The sequence below is a fragment of the Babylonia areolata genome, chromosome 5 (assembly GCF_041734735.1).
Source record: "Babylonia areolata isolate BAREFJ2019XMU chromosome 5, ASM4173473v1, whole genome shotgun sequence".
Taxonomy (NCBI): Eukaryota; Metazoa; Mollusca; class Gastropoda; order Neogastropoda; family Buccinidae; genus Babylonia; species Babylonia areolata.
In genome coordinates, this window is record NC_134880.1 from 43,166,755 (window position 1) to 43,182,171 (window position 15,417).

The 15,417-nt window shown below is 42.6% G+C and overlaps 1 protein-coding gene across 3 annotated transcripts in view; it reads left to right on the plus strand.

Moving 5' to 3' along the window:
- The window catches only part of LOC143282083 (elongator complex protein 1-like), a 64,051-nt gene that overhangs the window by 34,241 nt on the left and 14,393 nt on the right, over window positions 1-15,417 (plus strand). For 2 of the 3 annotated variants that reach the window (XM_076587551.1, XM_076587550.1), the window contains exons 18-24: window positions 1,795-1,984; window positions 2,361-2,519; window positions 3,584-3,831; window positions 8,285-8,430; window positions 9,646-9,769; window positions 12,089-12,186; window positions 14,649-14,850. In XM_076587551.1, coding sequence (XP_076443666.1) covers window positions 1,795-1,984; window positions 2,361-2,519; window positions 3,584-3,831; window positions 8,285-8,430; window positions 9,646-9,769; window positions 12,089-12,186; window positions 14,649-14,850 — 1,167 coding nt within the window. The remainder of the gene's footprint in view (window positions 1-1,794; window positions 1,985-2,360; window positions 2,520-3,583; window positions 3,832-8,284; window positions 8,431-9,645; window positions 9,770-12,088; window positions 12,187-14,648; window positions 14,851-15,417) is intronic. The other variant, XM_076587552.1, reaches the window with a different exon arrangement.

Here is a 15,417-nt window from a genome sequence, read left to right on the forward strand (position 1 = left end):
GGTGATTGGTGCTGTGAGGGGTGAGTGAGTGCACCGTCTGGTGATTGGTGCTGTGAATGGTGAGTGAGTGCACCATCTGGTGATTGGTGCTGTGAGGATTGAGTGAGTGAGTGAGTGCACCGTCTGGTGATTGGTGCTGTGAATGGTGAGTGAGTGAATGAATGCACTGTCTGGTGATTGGTGCCATGAAGGGTGAGTGAGTGAGTGAGTGAGTGCACTATCTGGTGATTGGTGCTGTGAATGGTGAGTGAGTGAATGAATGCACTGTCTGGTGATTGGTGCCGTGAATGTGAGTGAGTGAGTGAGTGCAGGTTGGTGTTGTGATGTTCATACACCCCCTGGATACATGGCTGTCTATATGATCACACGCATATACATAGAGATGGGCGCGAGCATGCACACTAATGCTTGCACAGAGGGGCACACGCACAGAGGCATATGCACACACACGCACAGTGAGTGCACCGTCTGGTGATTGGTGCTGTCAGGGGTGAGTGAGTGAGTGAGTGCACCATCTGGTGATTGGTGCTGTGAGGGGTGAGTGAGTGAGTGAGTGCACCGTCTGGTGATTGGTGCTGTGAAGGGTGAGTGAGTGAGTGAGTGAGTGCACCGTCTGGTGATTGGTGCTGTGAAGGGTGAGTGAGTGAGTGAGTGAGTGCACCGTCTGGTGATTGGTGCTGTGAGGGGTGAGTGAGTGAGTGAGTGAGTGCACCGTCTGGTGATTGGTGCCGTAAGGGGTGAGTGAGTGATTGAGTGCACCGTCTTGTGATTGGTGCTGTGAGGGGTGAGTGAGTGAGTGAGTGCACCGTCTGGTGATTGGTGCCGTGAATGGTGAGTGAGTGAGTGAGTGCACTATCTGGTGATTGGTGCCGTGAATGGTGAGTGAGTGAGTGAGTGCAGGTTGGTGTTGTGATGTGCATACACCCCCTGGATACATGGCTGTCTATATGATCACACGCATGTACATTGAGATGGGCGCGAGCATGCGCACTAATGCTTGCACAGAGGGGCACACGCACAGAGGCATATGCACATACACGCACAGAGGCGCACATGAGCTCAGACACTCACACATTCATAGAAGCAGACACACATGCATGCACACAAGCTTTCACCAGGAATTAGACTTAGATAATGATGATGGGAAAAAAAGAAAAAAAAACCATCCTGAAAGGATTTTTCTGACCAAAATCACTGTTCTCATCTATGTAGGAAATGATGATTTATGCAAAGGGCTTAAGCCAGAACTGAAAATGGTGTGCCTCCCTAGGTTCCCAGCATGATAGCTTAGAATTTTGTCCCTCTGGTGATTTATATATATATATATGAGTTATTGAATATAGTGATGAAAAAAGCTGTGTGAACCATGACACCCAGTTATATATATATATATATATATATATATATATATATATATATATATATATATATATATATATATATATATAAAAAGTTACATCAGGGATTGACATACACTTTCAGTTTGGCCATTTCTAGACTGCGATGGGAAGCCATTTACGGCTTAGTCATTTATGAAGAACTAAGACTCTCCAGCTAGGAGGCAAGATTGCACCGGCTGTTAATGCTGCAGCCTTGGGGGCTGTTTTGCCTTTGGGGACCATCCTGTCCTAAAGCCCTCTTTGCCAAGAGAGTAGGGATTTAACTCGGTCAAGACGCTCTCCACAATGATCAAATTCTGGCCCAGACAGTCAGGACAGCAGTTTCCTCCTCTGCAGTTCTGACGGTCATAGGTGGACACGACTGACTGTCGTACATCACGCACACCTGTTACAGATCTGCCGAGTTTGTCGGACGGCAAAGCTCACCCATTTGACGAGAGCATCCGGAGGGTGGAGCGAGGGTCGCGCATTGTGACGGTGGTGGCAGAGGACACAAAACTGGTGCTGCAGATGCCACGTGGAAACCTGGAGACGGTCCACCCCCGTGCCCTGGTGCTGGCCACGGTGCGACGGCTCCTCGACAGGTACGTGGGGCTGGGGACTGCAGACCTGATGACGTCCTTATGAAATATGGGAAGTTTCCTTGCAAGCAGTGTAAAGTCACAAAGTACAAGTTCTTATGAGATATGGAAAATTTCTTTGCAAGCTACTGGTATGTTGTGTTGTGTTACTTTTTAACACAGCAGGTTTCTTTGTGTGAAATCTGCATGACAACAGACATTACACCTTTTTTGATATCTATAATGGCATATCTCAGGACCATTTTCTCAGTTTTAGGCTGATTGTTCTACATATTTTTTCATAACTTGAAAAGCCACTTTCTCTTGGTTTTTTTGGGTTTTTTTTCCCCAGCAGTGAAGGAGTTGAAATGATGTCAGCACTGTTGATTTTTGCCGGCAGGTGTGAGTTTGGCGGAGCGTTCAGCGTGATGAAGAAGCACCGCATCAACCTGAACCTGCTGTACGACCACAACCCCCCGGTCTTCCTGCAGCAGGTCTCTCACTTCCTGACCCAGATCCCCAGCGTGACGGACATCAACCTGTTCCTCACAGAACTGCAGTCAGTGTTCTGTTTTTTGGTTGACTGTGTGTGTGTGTGCGTGTGTGTGTGTGTGTGTGTGTGTGTGACGGTGTGTGTGTTTTATCATCATGGGTGTGTGTAGTGTGTGTGTGTGTGGTGTGTGTGTGACTGTGTGTGTGTGTGTGTGTGTCACGGTGTGTGTGTGTGTGTGTTTGTGTGACTGTGTGTGTGTGTGTGACTGTGTGTGTGTGTGTGTGTGTCACGGTGTGTGTGTGTGTGTGTTTGTGTGACTGTGTGTGTGTGTGTGTGTGTGTGTGTGTGTGTGTCACGGTGTGTGTGTGTGTGTGTTTGTGTGACTGTGTGTGTGTGTGTGTGTGTGTGTGTGACGGTGTGTGTGTTTTATCATCATGGGTGTGTGTTGTGTGTGTGTGTGTGTGTGTGTGTGGTGTGTGTGACTCTGTGTGTGTGTGTGTGTGTGTGTGTGTGTGTGTGTGTGTGTGTGTGTGTGTGTGTGTCACGGTGTGTGTGTGTGTGTTTGTGTGTGTGTGTGTGTGTGTGTGTGACGGTGTGTGTGTTTTATCATCATGGGTGTGTGTTGTGTGTTTGTGTGTGTGTGTGTACGCACTATCGTGTGTGTGTGTGTGTGTATCGTGTATATATGTGTGTGTGTGTGTGTGTGTGTGTGTGTGTGTTCATCATATACAGGGATTCAGCTTCATGTTTTTTCATCAACACGTGTCAAAAATCCTACAGTATTTGCTTTTATTCATATATGATTTCCAATACCAGTTTGTAATCTTGATGAACTATCGCCTCCAATATTCCTTGTGACCCTGGTACACTTAGTTGCTAATAAAGATATGTTTTATTTTACTCTATTCCATTCTGTTCTGTTCTATTCTATTCCATTTCCTTCTGTTCTGTTCTATTCTGATTCTAATTCCATTCTATTCTGTTCCATTTCCTTCTTTTCACTTCTCTTCCCTTCTGTTCTGTTCTGTTCCAATCTATTCTATTCTATTTTCCCTCTGTTCTGTTCTGTTCTGATTCTAATACTAATTCTATTCTAATTCTATTCTATTCTTCTTCTTTTTTTCCCCCAGAGAGGATGACGTGACGGTGACCATGTACACGGCAGCCTACAGCCGCACGTGTACCACCCCCACTACCAGTAGTGGCGAGACGCGGTCAGGCAAGGTGGACACGGTGTGTGACGCCATCCGGGCGGCCCTGGAGGGGCTGGGGGCTGACCGGTTCCGGCTGTCCATTCTGACCTCGCTGGTCAGGAAGAGTCAGCCACAGCTCCAGAAGGCTTTGGAGATGGTGTGGGCTCTCAGAGGTGAGAACACAGGTGGGTATTTTTTAATTTTTTAATTTTATTTTTTATTTCCATCCAGCAGACAGAATGGTCCACGGACCCATGATTTTCAGAGGATTTGGGGACTGCCGACCGCGGTTTCGGCTCAAACAGTTGCGGATTGAACTTTTTATGGAACGGGATTTTATTCTCAAATGGTGTTCTTAAACAGTTTGTACTGTTTTTGCGCACAAATGGTGTTCTCAGTGGCTCGTTCTGTTTTTATGCATGTATGGTATTCTTAAACGGCTCATTCTGTTTTTGCGCTCTTCCTGCAAACAAGTGTCGGCATCATCTTTATCAGTATTTAATTGCTATCAAGTATTCCATCGTCCATTCCATTTGGAAGCGTATAATGACAGCAGTTGCAGCAGTGGACCTGTGCCTTCTTCAGAGGGTTGGATTCTGGGCTGTTCTGATGCCTGATTTGGGGAGGCACCGTGAATTAATCTGTTAGGTGTTGGACTTGTGATCCAGTGTTCACCAGTGGACTTGTGATCCAGTGTTCACCAGTGGACTTGTGATCCAGTGTTCACCAGTGATCAGGGTTCAAGCCCCTGTTTTGGCATGGTGCTGTGTCCCTGGGTAAGGCATTAAACAACTATAAAGAGAAGAAACTCTGTCCATCAAGTTAATGCTGCGTATGCTGCCAGTTCAGCTATGGGTATAAGGACAAGCCCAGAGCTTCCTTTTTCGGGAAGCGTCTGGGTTTGTTTCTGTGTACCTTTGATTTACCTGTGTGTACCTGAAAGGCACTTTACTCCGTGATTTTCCTTGCTCACGGTGGTGTTAATGGGTACCTGTCTTTGGTTGGGGAAGGTTCCAATGGAAGGAGAGGAGTGGGGCACTGCCTTTCTTTGCTGAGACCTGTACACAGTGGGTATGAATTCACTGCCTTTCTTTGCTGAGACCTATACACAGTGGGTATGAATTCACTGCTTTGCTGAGACCTATACACAGTGGGTATGAATCACTGCCTTTCTTTGCTGAGACCTATACACAGTGGGTATGAATTCACTGCTTTGCTGAGACCTATACACAGTGGGTATGAATTCACTGCCTTTCTTTGCTGAGACCTATACACAGTGGATATGAATTCACTGCCTTTCTTTGCTGAGACCTATACACAGTGGGTATGAATTCACTGCCTTTCTTTGCTGAGACCTATACACAGTGGGTATGAATTCACTGCCTTTCTTTGCTGAGACCTATACACAGTGGGTATGAATTCACTGCCTTTCTTTGCTGAGACCTGTACACAGTGGGTATGAATTCACTGCCTTTCTTTGCTGAGACCTATACACAGTGGGTATGAATTCACTGCCTTTCTTTGCTGAGACCTGTACACAGTGGGTATGAATCACTGCCTTTCTTTGCTGAGACCTATACACAGTGGGTATGAATCACTGCCTTTCTTTGCTGAGACCTATACACAGTGGGTATGAATTCACTGCCTTTCTTTGCTGAGACCTATACACAGTGGGTATGAATTCACTGCTTTGCTGAGACCTATACACAGTGGGTATGAATTCACTGCCTTTCTTTGCTGAGACCTATACACAGTGGGTATGAATCACTGCCTTTCTTTGCTGAGACCTATACACAGTGGGTATGAATTCACGGCCTTTCTTTGCTGAGACCTATACACAGTGGGTATGAATTCACTGCTTTGCTGAGATCTATACACAGTGGGTATGAATTCACAGCCTTTCTTTGCTGAGACCTATACACAGTGGATATGAATTCACTGCTTTGCTGAGACCTATACACAGTGGATATGAATTCACTGCTTTGCTGAGACCTATACACAGTGGGTATGAATTCACTGCCTTTCTTTGCTGAGACCTATACACAGTGGGTATGAATTCACTGCTTTGCTGAGACCTATACACAGTGGGTGTGAATCACTGCTTTGCTGAGACCTGTACACAGTGGGTATGAATTCACTGCTTTGCTGAGACCTATACACAGTGGTTATGAATTCACTGCTTTTTTGAGACCTATACACTGGGTATGAATTCACTGCCTTTCTTTGCTGAGACCTATACACAGTGGGTATGAATTCACTGCCTTTCTTTGCTGAGACCTATACACAGTGGGTATGAATTCACTGCCTTTCTTTGCTGAGACCTATACACAGTGGGTATGAATTCACTGCCTTTCTTTGCTGAGACCTATACACAGTGGGTATGAATTCACTGCCTTTCTTTGCTGAGACCTGTACACAGTGGGTATGAATTCACTGCCTTTCTTTGCTGAGACCTATACACAGTGGGTATGAATTCACTGCTTTGCTGAGACCTATACACAGTGGATATGAATTCACTGCCTTTCTTTGCTGAGACCTATACACAGTGGGTATGAATTCACTGCCTTTCTTTGCTGAGACCTATACACAGTGGGTATGAATTCACTGCCTTTCTTTGCTGAGACCTATACACAGTGGATATGAATTCACTGCTTTGCTGAGACCTATACACAGTGGGTATGAATTCACTGCTTTGCTGAGACCTATACACAGTGGGTATGAATTCACTGCCTTTCTTTGCTGAGACCTATACACAGTGGATATGAATTCACTGCCTCAGTGGCCATCAGAGGCTGTGGAACCTTCATTCGATAAACTTTTATTCACATTTCTCTCTGGTTTGTAAGGACTGGAAAAAGTTTTATGATATCTTGGGAAAAGTCTGAACTTGTTTATAACTAGCTATAGACAGATACTTCCTTGTTTCCTAAAATATGGATCAGAAAAAGTTATATGATATCTGGGTAAAAATATACAGGTTTGTAACAAGCTGTAGACTGTTATTTTCTTGTTTCTAATTAATATGGATTATAAAAAAGTTATAAAATATTTGGAAAAAGATATTCAAGTTTGTAATAAGCCGAAGACTGACATTTCCTTGTTTGCAATGAAGATGGATAAGAGAAAAAGTTGTGTGATATGAAAATAAAATGTGCAAGTTTGTAAAAGTATTCACAGAAATTACAACAACAAAAAAGAAGAAGAAAAAAAAGCTGATACATGTCTGGTCTACCTGTTACTGATAGTGTTGAGAATCTCAGAATCTGAGTGTCTGTTGTCATGGATTTTTATTTATTTATTTATTTTTTTTAATGGACCTGCTTTTTCATCCTCTACATTATGATGTATGTGGAAACCTGATTTCTTTTTTGAAAAGGAACTGAATGAGTGTGGTGTGTTCTCTGTGTGTCTGAATTCAGGGTGGTCTGTCTCTCTGCTTTGATGTTTTGCACATTAATTTAGATGTTTGTGTTTTGTAATTGATAAGATAAGAATAACTTTATTATCTCCAACTGGAGAAATTTGGTCAGGTGCATTATCACAACATAGACAAGTAAACAACATGGGGACCATAACTGTTAAAGTCAACAACAGCTTTTACGAATATTACGAAGATACAAATGTAAAAAATATCTAATACACCGTTTCATACATACATCCACACACTGCAGGTAATAACTAGTATTCTTAATGTAAAAACAGAAAGAATTAAGAAACATTATTTGAATATAATTATAAACATAGCATACTATACTGCACATTGATTATAATAGACAGATAAGATAATAATAAAGATACGTTACGGAAAACCGCAACCAAATAATCAGCACACACCCGTACCCACCCACCCCCCACCCACCCCACAGACACGGATTACTTGATTAAACAAGAGTAATAAACATATGTTCTCAAATAAAAGCATTTCACATATTCGCTTTTAAAAACATTGCAATTAATTATTACATCGTAGTTATTAACAGAAATATATTTTGAATATATTTTCTTCTCTTAGTGTTTTAGTGAAGAAATTGACTAGGGTTATATACATACATGATGTTAGGGTTATATACATACATGATTTTGAAATAGATGATTGAAACATGTCAACAGTTTCTCTCTTTAACTTAGAGATAGTATTGTATTCTTGTATCTTCTATCTTGATGTCATCTTTTTATCAGCAGATGTGGTAACAGTTTCTCTCTTAGAGATAAAGTATTCTTGTATCTTGTGTCTTGTCTCAATGGTAGGGGAGGGGAGGGGGGAGGTGAGTGCAAACGTCTCAACAATCAATATCTCTCACAGAGATGATAAAGTATTGCTGCATCTTGTGTCTGTCTCAGGGGGAGGGGAGGGGAGGGGGGAGGTGAGTGCAAACGTCTCAACAATCAATATCGCTCACAGAGATGATAAAGTATTGCTGCATCTTGTGTCTGTCTCAGGGGGAGGGGAGGGGAGGGGGGAGGTGAGTGCAAACGTCTCAACAATCAATATCTCTCACAGAGATGATAAAGTATTGCTGCATCTTGTGTCTGTCTCAGGGGGAGGGGAGGGGAGGGGGGAGGTGAGTGCAAACGTCTCAACAATCAATATCTCTCACAGAGATGATAAAGTATTGCTGCATCTTGTGTCTGTCTCAGGGGGAGGAGAGGGGAGGGGTGGTGTGAGTGCGGAGGAGGCCCTGAAGTACCTGTTGTTTCTGGTGGACGTCAACAAACTGTACAACGCCGCCCTCGCCACCTACAACTTTGACCTCGTCCTCATGGTTGCTGAAAAGTCACAGAAGGTCAGGGTCAAGGCCATTCGTGCATGGTGTTTATTTTTGTTGTGCTCACTGAAAGTCATGAAAGCATTCTTTCTGAGTCATTCTGACAAGTGACGTGTAAAGATCACTGATGAATGGCTCAAGGGAAAGACATGAAACTGAAAGGTGCGAGATAATGTGTTTGGCTTTTGCTTCAGTCTAGGAGTCAGCATTGTCAGCTTTTCATTAAAACTCTGTTTGAAGGGAAACAAAGTTAACAGTGATGTGGTTTATTAAGTGTCATGTTGGTTTTTTTTTTTATTGTTTTAACGAAGAAATTGACCAAGTTTATTCAGCTGAAAGGGAACAGAAGTTAACAGTGACATGGTTTATGAAGTGTCATTTTCTTCTCTTTGTGTTGTAAAGAAGAAATTGACCAAGTTTATCCAGCTGAAAGGGAACAGAAGTTAACAGTGACATGGTTTATGAAGTGTCATTTTCTTCTCTTAGTGTTGTAAAGAAAAAATTGACCAAGTTTATTCAGCTGAAAGGGAACAGAAGTTAACAGTGACATGGTTTATGAAGTGTCATTTTCTTCTCTTAGTGTTGTAAAGAAGAAATTGACCAAGTTTATCCAGCTGAAAGGGAACAGAAGTTAACAGTGACATGGTTTATGAAGTGTCATTTTCTTCTCTTAGTGTTGTAAAGAAAAAATTGACCAAGTTTATTCAGCTGAAAGGGAACAGAAGTTAACAGTGACATGGTTTATGAAGTGTCATTTTCTTCTCTTAGTGTTGTAAAGAAGAAATTGACCAAGTTTATTCAGCTGAAAGGGAACAGAAGTTAACAGTGACATGGTTTATGAAGTGTCATTTTCTTCTCTTAGTGTTGTAAAGAAGAAATTGACCAAGTTTATCCAGCTGAAAGGGAACAGAAGTTAACAGTGACATGGTTTATGAAGTGTCATTTTCTTCTCTTAGTGTTGTAAAGAAAAAATTGACCAAGTTTATTCAGCTGAAAGGGAACAGAAGTTAACAGTGACATGGTTTATGAAGTGTCATTTTCTTCTCTTCGTGTTGTGATGAAGAAATTGACTAGGGTTATATACATACATGATGTTTTTTCATGTACAGAGGTATGTTATCATGTCACTATTGTAGATGTGTTGTTTCATGTACGTGGCTTAGAGCCCATTTTGGGGGAGAATTTTTGCCATATAAGTACCATCTGTTACACTGATTATTATTACTGTTTCAGGACCCCAAGGAGTACATTCCTTTCCTCAACCAGCTGAGGCGACTGAAAAGCAACTACTGCAAGTTCACCATAGACAGGCATCTGAAGAACTACTCGTCTGCTCTTCGCCACATCGCTCTCTGTGGTACGTGTTCAGTTTCTGTTTCAGTGAGTGTCAAAGCGTGTGGGCTGAAACCATGCACACTACACTACATCTGTTGGGGGGAAAAAACAAAAAAAGTAAATGCTTCATCTTCTCGTAAACCCTATGTGATGATCAGGCTTTGAGAGCCTGTGCCAGGTTTGTGTAGAATATTAACATGAAAAAGATGATGAATAAAATGTAATGATAATAAAGTTGAAAAATTAAGACATCAATAAAAGGGAAAGAAGCAAAACATGCACACTGACACTTGTGTACAAATGCATGCACACACACACACTCACACACACACACACACACACACACTCTCTCTCTCTCTCTCTCTCTCTCTCTCACTCACTTTCTCTCTCTCAGAGGGTTTTCACAAGTGCTATATTTGATGTCTGTCTGCAGTATATTGAGACATGGAGACTTTTATGTTTGACAGATGTGTGCATGTTTTTGAATGTGTACATATATAAGTGTGTGTGTGTGTGTGTGTGTGTGTGTGTGTTTCTCTAAGCGTTCCTGGCTTGCAACTTCAACATTAACATGTAAAGATCTTCCTGTGGGCTTTTACATGGATGACCAGTTTTACCCCACTGTTTTGGCAGTTATGCTCGTTTTGTGAGATGTCTGTGACAGACTGACACATACACAGATCTCTACATATTGAAATGTAGTAGACTGATAATGTACACACTCATACATCACTATAATTATATTGAAGTAAACTGAAACACACATAGATGTCTATATATTGAACCGCAGAAGGCTGAAACATACATATATGTCTATATGTTGATGTGCTGTAGACTGATACATACATAGACCTCTATATATTGAAGTGTAGTAGATAGATAATGTAAACATAGATATCTTTAATTATATGAAGTGGACAAACATATAAAGATGTTTATACATTTAAGTTCTGTGGACTGATGCATACATTTTTTATTTATTCATTTTTTCAATAGGCCTGACTAAGCGCTTTGGGTTACGCCGCTGGTCAGGCATCTGCTTGGCAGATGTGGTGTAGCGTATATGGATTTGTCCGAACGCAGTGATGCCTCCTTGAGCTACTGATACTGATACCGATACTGATGGATACATACATATCTATATACTGAACTGCAGTAGACTAATACCTACTTAGATATATATGTATATATATCTCTGTCACTCTCTCTCTCTCTCTCTCTATATATATATATGTATATATATATATTGAAGTTTGAACTGTGGTAGACTGACACATACATAGATCTCTGTATGTTGAAGTGCAGTAGACTGATAGATATCTATGTATTGAAGTGCAGTTAACAAACACATGCTTAGGTGTCTGTTTACTTAACTCATTCTCCTCCAAGTATGAGATGACTTGTACCATGATTACTTCCCCTGTGAACCAGCAACGAGTATTCTGATACACACACACTGTTCTAACTTCATTCACTCTTGCTCGGTACAGTTGGCGTTCTAAACCGAACCTTTCACTGATTCCAGAAGTATGAAAAAGAAGCGGTGTTTGACTATTAAAACAAACAATTTTCTATTGATTTTCATTGTTTTAGTGAACCACCCTGTTTTTTTACTGCAGTGGTCTCATACAGTGCTGGTCCAGGGAAGCTGTAGCAGACATGTGGAGTGGTGGCCTAGAGGTAACGCGTCCGCCTAGGAAGCGAGAGAATCTGAGCGCACTGGTTCGAATCACGGCTCAGCCGCCGATATTTTCTCCCCCTCCACTAGACCTTGAGTGGTGGTCTGGACACTAGTCATTCAGATGAGACGATAAACCGAGGTCCCGTGTGCAGCATGCACTTAGCGCATGTAAAAGAACCCACGGCAACAAAAGGGTTGTTCCTGGCAAAATTCTGTAGAAAAATCCACTGTGATAGGAAAAACAAATAAAACTGCACGCAGGAAAAAAAATGGGTGGCGCTGTAGTGTAGCGACGTGCTCTCCCTGGGGAGAGCAGCCCGAATTTCACACAGAGAAATCTGTTGTGATAAAAAGAAAGACAAATACAAATGTAGCTGCGGGTTACAATGAGTTAGGTATTTACTAACACATAGATGTCTGTATACTAAAGTGCAGTAGACTGATACACACATATGTCTCTGAATACTGATGTGCAGTTGACTGATACCGACAAAGATGTCTGTGTATTGAAGTGTAGTGGACTGACACACAGATGTCAGTATTTTGAAGTGCTGCACTGATACACATATAGATCACTGTGATTATTTTGATATGAAGCAGACTGATCACTGTGCAGATGTCTATATAGTGAAGTACAATGGTGGAGGTGACTGTGTGCAGGTGAGGATCACTTCACAGAGTGTGTGTCGCTGGTGCAGGAACAGAAGCTGTATGGAGAGGCCCTCAAACTGTTCAACCCTGACAGCCCCCAGTTCAAGGTAACAGCACAGCACAGCACAGCACAGCACAACTCAGCACAGCACAGCACAGCACAGCACAGCACAGCACAGCACAACACAACACAACACAGCCCAGTACAACACAACACAGCCCAGCACAGCGCAACACAGCACAGCGCAGCACAACGCAGCACAGCACAGCGCAGCACAACACAACACAGCCCAGTACAACACAACACAGCCCAGCACAGCGCAACACAGCACAGCGCAGCACAACTCAGCACAGCACAGCACAACTCAGCACAGCACAGCACAGCACAGCACAACACAACTCAGCACAGCACAGCACAGCACAGCACAACACAACACAACACAGCACAGCACAGCACAGTACAACACAACTCAGCACAACACAGCACAGCACAGCACAGCTCAGCACAGCACAGCACAGCACAGTGCAACACAACACAGCCCAGCACAGCGCAACTCAGCACAGCACAACACAGCACCGCACAGCACAGCGCAACTCAGCACAGCACAACACCGCACCACACTGCACAGGACAGCACCGCACCGCACCGCACAGCACAGCACAGCACAACATTACACAGCACAGCACAACTCAGCAGAGCACCGCACAGCACAGCACAGCACAGCACAACACAAGGAGGTAACTGAACTACACACACTGTACTTCATTCTGTCTTTTTTCCACAGTCTCCCCTGTAGTACCTCTGTTGCCCATCTTCATGTAGATTGTCATTATGGCTTTTTTTGTGTGTTTCTGTTAAATGATGTTTTTTTTAAAGATCTGGTTGGCTGGCACCTTCAGCACTGCTGGATTTGATTGTTAGTTATTGAATTAGTCTGTCCTTACACTGTGATTTATAATTCTGTTCATCTGTGTCTGTCTGTCTGTACACACAACCATGTGTCTGACTGTCTGTACATAGCTATATGTCTGTCTGTCTGTATATAGCCATGTGTCTGTCTGTCTGTACATAGCCATGTGTCTGTTTGTCTGTACACAGAGCCATGTGTCTGTCTGTACATAGCTATGTGTCTGTCTGTCTGTACATAGCTATGTGTCTGACTGTCTGTACACAGAGCCATGTGTCTGTCTGTACATAGCTATGTGTCTGTCTGTCTGTACATAGCTATGTGTCTGTCTGTCTGTACACACAGCTATGTGTCTGACTGTCTGTACATAGCTATGTGTCTGTCTGTCTGTACATAGCTATGTGTCTGACTGTACATAGCTATGTGTCTGTCTGTCTGTACATAGCCATGTGTCTGTCTGTCTGTACACAGAGCCATGTGTCTGTCTGTACACAGAGCCATGTGTCTGTCTGTACATAGCTATGTGTCTGACTGTCTGTACATAGCCATGTGTCTGACTGTCTGTACATAGCCATGTGTCTGTCTGTACACAGAGCCATGTGTCTGTCTGTCTGTACATAGCTATGTGTCTGTCTGTCTGTACATAGCTATGTGTCTGACTGTCTGTACATAGCTATGTGTCTGTCTGTCTGTACACACAGCCATGTCTATCTATAAACAGACAGCCCACCTAGACATCAAGCTTTAACCAAGCATTTATACAATATAACGTTTGACCATCAAACCTCAACCATGATAGTATATTTATACAACGTAACGTTCGACCATTGGACCTTGACCATTATAGTATCGGGAAATCAACCTGATGATCGTTTTCGATGGCACTGCACTGTAGTGATAGACTCTCCCTGTGGAGAGCCGCATGAATTTCACACACAGCTACACAGTTCACTGTACAATTTTGTTCCCAGACACCGGCCAACGAGTATGGAGATTGTCTAAGGGAGGATCATCATCACGATGAGACATAACATCATCATGACAGAGACGAAGAGTGACATAATATGCAGTACAGTTTTGTTCCCAGACACTGGCCAACGAGTATGGAGATTGTCTAAGGGAGGATCATCATCACGATGAGACATAACATCATCATGACAGAGACGAAGAGTGACATAATATGCAGTACAGTTTTGTTCCCAGACCCAGGCAAAAGAGATTGGAAACTATGTAAAGGAGAAGAATCGTCACGACAAAGCATGACATCATCATGACAAAGAGCACACACAATACACACACGATGAAGAGTAACACAATATACAGTACAGTTTTGTTCCCAGACGCTGGCCAGAGAGATAGAAAATTATCTAAAGGAGAAGAATTGTAACGACGAGGCATTACATCACCACAACAAAGAGAGGTCTCCACACTCAGCTCTTTCAAGTCTGGCCTTAAAACCCACCTCTTCACAAGATAGCCTCCCTCCCCTACCTCTTCCTTGTCTTCAGTTTTAGAGTTATGCATGCATGTGAATGACTGGTGTGAAAGCGCTTAGATTTGTCTCTGCACAAGATTCGGCGCTATATAGATACTATCATTATTATTAGTAGTAATGCAATACAAACACAACGAAAAGTAACACAATACGGTTTTATTCCCAGACCCTGGCCAAAGAGTATGGAGACTACCTGCGCGAGAAGAATCGTCATGACGAGGCAGGTGTGATGTACCTACGAGGGGAGCACTGGCAGTTGGCTCAGGACGCCTTCGTTGCCGCTCTGGACTGGCGACACGCCCTGTCCATGGCCACGCAGATGAAGTGGGAAGAGGGCGCCACTGCTGACCTGGCTCGAGTCCTGGCTGGTGAGGGCTTTGTTCACTCCCTTCCTCTCTCCGTCCCTTCGGCTGATGCGTTTCATTGTGTTCTGTTCTGAATAAGTGATAATGATCATGATAATTATGATAGTAATATTATCAATAACAGTAATAATTGTTGTTGTTTTTCTTCTTTTCTACCTCTTGTTCTTTTTTGTCTTCATCTTTTTCTTTTTCTCCTCCTTCTTCTAGTTATTATTATTATCATTATCACTATTAGTGTTATAATCATTACTGTTAATAGTAGTAGTAGTAGTCCTCAGGTGTTATTCGGACTGAGGGTGGTAGTGATATGTGTGTTTTATTGATGTGTGTATATGTTTTTCTTCTTGTTCTTCTTCTTCTTCTTGTTCTTCTTTTTCTCTTTCTTAATATTGTTGTTATTGGTATAATCGTTACTGTTAATATTAGTAGTAGTCGTAGTCAGGTGTTATTTGGACTAAGGGTGGTAGTAATGTGTGTGTTTTACTAAATGACATAGTTTATTGTTTGGATTGATGGTGGTAGTATGTGTGTATATGTTGAATAACATAATTTGTTTGGATTGATGGTGAT